Source organism: Protobothrops mucrosquamatus, unplaced genomic scaffold, assembly GCF_001527695.2.
Source record: "Protobothrops mucrosquamatus isolate PMUCROS unplaced genomic scaffold, P.Mucros_1.0 scaffold470, whole genome shotgun sequence".
Classification (NCBI taxonomy): Eukaryota; Metazoa; Chordata; class Lepidosauria; order Squamata; family Viperidae; genus Protobothrops; species Protobothrops mucrosquamatus.
In genome coordinates, this window is record NW_015386791.1 from 504,617 (window position 1) to 512,909 (window position 8,293).

General features: G+C 35.5%; 1 protein-coding gene across 1 annotated transcript in view; it reads left to right on the forward strand.

Moving 5' to 3' along the window:
• The window catches only part of LOC107288051 (vomeronasal type-2 receptor 1-like), a 28,248-nt gene extending 20,589 nt beyond the window's left edge, over positions 1–7,659 (forward strand). The window contains exons 4-6 of the mRNA XM_015816627.1: positions 3,847–4,074; positions 5,025–5,148; positions 6,674–7,659. Of these exons, the coding sequence (XP_015672113.1) occupies positions 3,847–4,074; positions 5,025–5,148; positions 6,674–7,659 (1,338 nt within the window). The remainder of the gene's footprint in view (positions 1–3,846; positions 4,075–5,024; positions 5,149–6,673) is intronic.
• The last annotated feature ends 634 nt before the right edge of the window (positions 7,660–8,293 follow it).

Sequence of the window (8,293 nt, forward strand, 5' to 3'; positions counted from 1 at the left end):
GACTTACGACCGGTTTAGTCCTCGACTTACGACCGGTTGGGGTCGCGGCATTAAAAAGGTTGAGAACCACTGATCTAGAGTCATGGTGGTGCAATGGTTAGAATGCAGTACTGCACGCTAACTCTGCCCACTGCCAGGAATTTGATCCTGACTGGTTCAAGGTTGACTGAGCCTTCCATCCTTCCAAGGTCAGTAAAATGAGGACCCAGATTTTTAGGGGAAATAGGCTGACTCTGTAAACTGCTTAGAGAGAGCTGTGAAGCACTATGAAATGGTATACAAGTCTAAGTGCTATTGCTATTGCTATTTTGAAGACTTCCATTTTGGAAACCCAAAGGTGCTTTTTCAAAAGACAACTGGACTTTCTTGGTTTTTCTTGAAGACATTTTGCTTCTCATCCAAGAAGCTTTCTCAGTTCTGACTGAATAGTGGAGAATAGAAGGATTTATATTCCTTACAGTCATCTGGTTGTTAGCATTCTTTTTAAGAGTTGTTGAGGACACTTGGAGATTTATCTGTGTCCTCAGGGTCACCTAACTAGTACAAATGGGTGTGGAACCTTTTTAGAACTACTGAAAGAACTGTGTTTTAAACAGGATATAAGTAGTGTTGTGTCGCTCCCCCTCTGTTGAGAGAGGGCTGTTCAGTTTTAATGTAGATGGCCTCTTTGACCCCTCTTTCAAACCAGTGGTCCTCTCTGTCCAGAATGTGGACTTTGCTGTCTTGAAAAGAGTGATCTTTGTCTTCCAAATGCAGATAGACTGTGCTGATGGGTTTGTTCTCCTATGTTGTACCATGCATTTGTGAAGTGGCTGTTTTGTTTCTCCAATGTACAGATCTGCACATGTCTCACTGCATTGTACTGCATATATCACATTGCTCAGTTTGTGTCCGGGTGTTTTATCCTTGGGGTGGACAAGCTTCTGCCTCAATGTATTGGGTTTAAAGTGTGCATGTATATTGTGTTGGTTGAAAATCCTCCTGAGCTTTTCATATATTTCTGCAAATATATGAATAAATCCTTCCATTCCCCACCATTCAGTCAGAACTGAAGAAGCTTTTTGGAGGAGAAGTGAAACGTCTTCAAAGAAAAACAAAGAAAGTCCAGTTGCCTTTTGAAAAAGTACCTTTGGGACAACCATGACCTGGAGGACTGAGAATCTCCAGAGATATTCCATTTTGAAACTAACCTTATTGTTTTAGTTCTAGCATCATAAGACAGTTTCGTATTCTTCAAAGCAGGAGGCACAGCAGATTAATACATATATTTTTATGCACAAAGGCTCAAGTTCAATAATAAACTTCTACAGGCATGGTAGAAGGAAGCCCTTCCTGAAAAATCTGGGTATTATATCAATCAGTTAAGGTATTTACTGCAGTAGAAGTCCAAGGTCACATTCAGTAGAAAGCAACCATGTTTCTTTGAAAAACTCACCTGTCCATTCTAGCATTGTATGTCCATTCCTGTATTCTACACTTTAAGATGGCAGAAACACATCAATCTTATAGATTCATGCAGCAGCATTTACTAGTGCTTCATCATTCTGAATAATATTTTAAAAGAAAGCTTTATATATTGCTTGAATAAGTACACATCAAACACAGTGAAATAATATCATAAATAATACACCAGCTGGGCAGAATATAGCTGACAAGAGGGGGTGATATCCCTTCCCCAGAATAGAATTGCACAAGACCAATATTAACATTTTTTTGCCTATGGCTCCCACCAATTTGACTAACTCTATATAAAAACAAAATATATGAAAAGTTTGAACCAGAGGTTACATTTAACAAATAACTACTAAAATAATGTAATAAGATGTATTTTAACAGATTTTCTAAACTCCGAAAGAGAGAAACTCAAAAGGCAGTACATTCTGTAGCCTGAAAGGAACTCAATTTACTTCTGCAAAATAAATAGATAAGCCACTGACCCTAGAAGCATCTTCTTTTTTCATTATTATTTTTATTAAAGAAATTTTACAGAAAAAAATCCTGTAATACAGGGGGGAAAGAAAAGAAAAGAAAAGAAAAGAAAAGAAAAGAAAAGGGAGAAAAGAATAAAGGAAAGTACACCTTTCTTTTTTCAGAAAATATTCAGTCACTAACAAATGTAGATATTGTCTTTTCAAAAGTAAACAAGTCAGTTTTGCCATCTATGCAATTGCTGTCATTTTCACCAACCATTCTTTGTTGTCTTTTGTACACATATAATAATCTTGCTGTGTTAACCCCTACAAAAACAATTGTCTACAAGTCTTTTCTGGTTGTTTGTCCATTAGTCCCACCAAGAAAAGCTCTAGTTTCAGTTGAAAGTATATCTTTAAAATTCTTTGTATTACTGTATGTATTTGAACTCAGATTTGTTTAACTTTTTTTGCAAGGCCACCCAGTATAGTATCATGTTTTCTACACTTCCAAAATAAATTTGAAGTACCTTTATACATTCTATGAATTTTTTCTGGTGTCATATACCAACCATATATTATTTTATAAAAGTTTCTTTGAAATTGTAACATGATGTAAATTTCAATCCTTTCAACCACAGTGGAAGGATCTTCTAAATGGCTTCCTGCATATCATAACAAATGGACAGTTCATAATAGAAAAGGAGATCTTCAGATAATAAAGTCCTAAGCTGTTTAATGGTTTTACATCCTAAATTGTGGGTCTATAAATAATTGTTCAACTGGTTCAGATCTCTCTGTATAAGTACTGTTGAACAGTCTATCTACTGGTGTTTTTTTTTTATCAAATAAAACATTTTTCAAGGGTAGTCTTGAAAGGGTATCCTTCTCGTGTAGTCAAGCATGATAAACCTTTTTATCTCACACACATATTCTACATGGGTCTGCCTTTGAAGACCACTTGAAAGGTATAGTTAGTCCAGAATGTGGTAAAGTGCCCAGAATCATTGAGAATTAGCTGTTAGAATAATTTACAAAAAATATTTTTGTAAATAAATATATAAATTAAATGCAGTAGCATGTAGTGATGGTCCTGTTTGGTATTCCCATGTAACATCCTTACTACACAACTGAATTAGTATAAGGGTTTGGACATCTGTGTGATCATCTAACACCAAATTGTATCTACCCATTCAATATGATTAAATAAGTTTGGCATTCTTTGGGTCCTATCTGTTAAATATTATCATCTTTGCAACCCCAGGAGACCGTCTTCTTTGTTGTGACATCTGTCTTCTGAAATAACATTCCCCTTGAGATTCATTTACCCTTGACCCTGCTGCCCTTTTAAAAAAGGTTTAAAGATCTCTTTCCTCAGGCGGTGGGCCATGGTGTAAAATGATCTGACTACTTAATTGGCATCCGTCTTTATTAATGGTTGTGTTTTTTCCCCTGGCATGGCTATGTCTACATTATTTTAAACTATTGTTTATACTGGATTATTTTATAATGTTTTAATCCTTGTAAACTGCCTAGAGTTTTGCACAAATAGTGGCTGGAGAAATTGATCAAGCAAACAAGTCAACAAATAAATAACAATTGTTAAAACTCACTTTTCAGAAAGGCATAACTAAAGATACAGTGGCAGCCCAGAACATAGAGCTTCTAATCTGTAAGGAAGGAAGGTTCACATGTTTCTTTATATGTCAAATAACCAGTCCCCATTCAGTTTTTTACACGCTATATTAGCATTTTACATTGAGCACTTTAAATTAACTTTTGCAATGGCTGGATCCAATTACTCTGCCTAATTTCCATAAAATATATAGATTGTTGAATACTAGTTGACATTTATGGACCATCTTTTTTAAAAATATGGCAGCATTACAGCTATCTGTATTGTATTGTATTGTAATCTTTTCCTATTGGTTCCTAGTTAATGTTCTACATGAAAAATATGATGAATTTTACAGTTCTTGATGAGAAAGTATACATTAATCCCAGTGGGGATGTCTATACACCATATGACATTCTAAATTGGCAGATGAATGAAACTGGATCAATCAACTTTGTGAAAGTTGGAACATTTAATGCGACAGATGAAAACAATAGAGAATTTCATATATTTAATGAGTCAATATTTTGGAACAACCCAGCACGATCAGTAAGTGAATAGTTTTTTAGATCCATTTGTAGTTTAATGTTTTACTGTAAACTTCTACATCCACAGTATTGTTCTATGTACTGGTGCTGCATGTTTGTGCTTTCTATGAAATATTCAAATTTTGAAACTGTATAATTAAAATAAAAATTTTGATAGCTTGCCCTCATATATGTGCATGACAAAATCACATATTTGCCACACAGATAGACAACACATATCTCAAAAGCGTGTTATCTCATGTCACAGTGACCTGGTACAAACTTTATACTGGGTTGGTAATTGCTCTTAAGTATAAAGATGCTTGAGAAGCAAAAGTTCTACAGAAAATATTAATTTCTGAAGGAAAAAGAAATAGACATTACCTGGATTAATGCATTGGATAGTCACTCACCCTGCTTTGGATTTAGGAAAAACCTCAGTTCCCATGGAAAAGTATTACTAATGCCTGCAGGAATAATAAAGATATAAAGGCAGAGTTTTATGAGCATCATGGCAGAAATAATGCAGTTATAGAAAACTCATTACTATTACCCAAGGAAGTGCGTTGAAAAGGTGATAAAGAAAATAGCTATTTCATGCCGAATTCTATAGTTCTAATCAGATTCCTTATTTCTTCCCTCCCATTGTTACTATTAATAACAACAATGCCTTATTTTATCATAGATGTTCTGTCATCATGCTTACTAGCATGTTGCTCCATTCTTATCAGCATTTACTTTCTAGTTCCATGCTGCACATACTGTTGTTTCAGTCCTTGTTGGTTGCATATTTCCATTGCGCATCATACCACTTCTGAGATCACAGTATTGATGAGAGTCTCTTGAAGTCCTACTTGAGATTTAGATGGAGCCATAATTTTCTAGTACAGGCATGCCAAAAAGTGGACTTTATTTCAGGTTCAAACACATCTTCATTTTATAAGAAATATAATGCCTCTTCTATGATTTCAGCGACCACGCTCTGCATGCAATAATAATTGCCAACCTGGATATCGAAAGGGAATCTTGCAGGGGAAACCTTCATGCTGTTACGATTGTATACGGTGTGCAGAAGGACAGTTCAGTAATCATACAGGTATGAACACTTATCACTTGAACTAACAGGAAACAACCCCACCGTAGAAACAGGAAAAAATGTGCTTGGGGATCTGATTGTGATTACTGAAAACTGAAAGCATGGTTTCATAGTAGTTTGAAGTAGGAAACACATAAAAATGTAGTGTGTGTTAGAGATTTGCAAAATATTTCAAGGAAAAATGTTGTGACCTCGGATTATCCTGTTTCAATTCATTTTGATCTTGTCAAACCTGCTTCAACCTTCAAAGCAGGTCTTCTGACTTCAAAGCTAGTTGAAATGTCCTTTTCATTAAGGTCAGATCTAAATATTTAAGGATTATGATAGTCTAATCTTAAAATGTTTTAAGTGCAAATCCTAAAATAGGAATACACCCAACTCCCTCCTATAGTGTATTCTTGACCACATAATGATATGACATCTTATACTACTTTAAAAAATAGAACTATCTTACAGTTACTGAAAACCTAAGTAATCCATAGTAGGAATAAATGAAATGCTGTAATTAACTGAATATACTGTACATGAAGTTAAAAGTATTAATTTAACAATTAAATAGATAAGGAGAGTCCTTTCCTAATATTCTTGTGTTTTAGACAATGTGCACATTGTCTGTAGGAGGCATCATTTTGAAGTAAACAGATTTATTTTGTCACACTGAGGACAAAATAATTCTGAAACTATTTAAATTAATACTTTAGAAAATGTCCCCTAATACTTTAAAATATGTCCCCTAATTCATCAAAAGGCCTTACATTAATTACTGAAATAATTAAAGTTGCAATTGTCTTGTTTATCAGTTATCAAAACTTCACTCCAGATCTTTGTCACTATGTGTTACTGAATTATTTCTTCCACTTGAAATTGGGAATTCAGCATAGTTTACATGAAATTTTCAAACAGATCCGGAAACCTAAAAAGCCATTATTATTTAAATTTTGTACATTTCCCTCCTCTTTTTTATCCTCCTTTTAAATCCATTCTTTCTTCAGATAGTTCATGGTGGCATATAAATTTTCCTATTTCAATTTTCTTCTCACAAAATTTTTGTGAATTTGGCCAGGCTGGCCTGAGAGATGGAAACTGGTTGCAAGATTTCTCACGAAGGTCTGGATAGACTAGAGATTTGAACAAGAGTCTTCACAGTCTTAGTCAGCTATACCAAACTATATACCCTTTATATTTTCAATTCAACCTATAATCTAGGATATCACAACAGAACAGAATAATAGAGTTGTAAGGGACTTTGAATATCTTGTAGCCCAACACCCTACTCCAGAGCACTTTTAAATTATTCTTCATATTGTCTTTCTTCAATTTGATGACCTCCATATGTGTTCTGACAAGTGCCAGCCGGAGAAGACTTCATGGTTAGGGAGTAATGAGGGCAGCAGTCCAACTTAATTGGAGAATGTTTGGGGAAAGCTATTTTATATATCCAGGACTGACTTCACTTTTTAAAGCTTTGGCATAAAAGTAATCATGTAGCACTTTCCAACCACCATTGTTATGATTTCTTCTCCAGATGCAAGGGAATGTACAGCATGCCCTGAAGATTATTGGTCCAATGAACGGAGAAGCAAATGTGTGCATAAGGAAGTGGAATTCTTGGCTTATGGAGAAGCTTTAGGAATGACATTGATTGCCCTCTCTGTATTTGGCGCATGTGTCATTCTGGCTGTGACTGGAGTCTATATCAAGTTCAGGAAAACTCCTTTGGTGAAAGCCAATGACCGTGAGCTCAGCTTCCTCATCCAGTTTTCTCTCATCGCAACCTTGTTGACTTCTGTTCTCTTTGTAGGGAAGCCAGAAGATTGGTCATGCCAATCTCGCCAAGTGTCCTTGGCCTTGGCTTTTTCTGTTTGCCTGTCTTGTGTTTTAGGAAAGACAGTGATGCTCTTTCTGACTCATTTGGCCAGAAATTCAAAAGTGGCTGAGAAAGCCCGGATGTCAGTTGGGCCAATTTTCCAAAAAGTGGTGGTAGTTGTCTCTGTTCTAGCTGAAGTGGGCATCTGTACTGCTTATCTTTATTTTAACCCTCCCACTATGTTTAAAAACACCCAGTTCACAACCCTGAAAATTATTTTTGAATGCAATGAGGGTTCAATAATGTACTTGTGCATTATGTTTGGGTTTGATGTATTTCTCGCCATCCAGTGCTTTCTCACTGCTTTTGTGGCCCGGAAGCTTCCCAATAACTTCAATGAAGCCAAGTTTGTTACATTTGGAATGCTGGTTTTCTTCATTGTCTGGATATCTTTTGTTCCTGCTTATTTAAGCACAAGAGGAAAATTCAAAGTAGCTGTGGAGATATTTGCAATTCTGGCCTCCAGCTTTGGTTTGCTAGGGTGCATATTTGTGCCCAAATGTTATATTATTTTGTTAAAGCCTGCCAGAAATACAGAAGAAATTGTGGGTGGCAGAGCTGTCACTAATGATAAGAGTGCCCCACCAACTTCTGCCTCTTGCACTAGTGAAATTAACACAGTTTCCACAGTTCTTGAGGATTAGGACTTTGTAGCTCCTGTCAGCCCATATCATCTGGCCCATGTCAAAGTGGCTTCCCGGGGAATAGCATACATAAAGCATATTTAATTGCTTGCAGAGAAAGTAATGTGGAACTTTTAAGGCAATTTTGTATTTTCATTCATATTTAGCCTGGATCAAATCCTATGCAACTTCTAATTTCTGCTTGCACAACTGAGGCTGATTTGTCATTCCATTCCAGCTCCACAATTTTTGATCAATGTGTCAACACTGTTGTAGGGCTCTTTGGGGTGGTAGTGACAGAGGGGGAAGCAGGAAGGAGAAAACAAGGAATCATTTCACGAATTGAAGTTCACACAATTTTCTTTTTTTAAAAAAAAAAATGATTTTATTAAACTTATCAAAGTATAAAATATAAATTCTAAATCTGCTAGAGTACAGCACTACATATGATACCATCAGCTTAAAATAATACAATCCGTGGCATGTCCTTGTATAAAGTAATCAATTCAACATAATAACTAATTGTATGACAAAAATATTTTCCAATAAATCTAATTATTTACAGATGCTTCATATTGTATTTTATGCTAATCTTACTCAGTGCACCAAAGTCAATTCAGTTACACATCATCACACTGTTTGCATTTTCAAATTC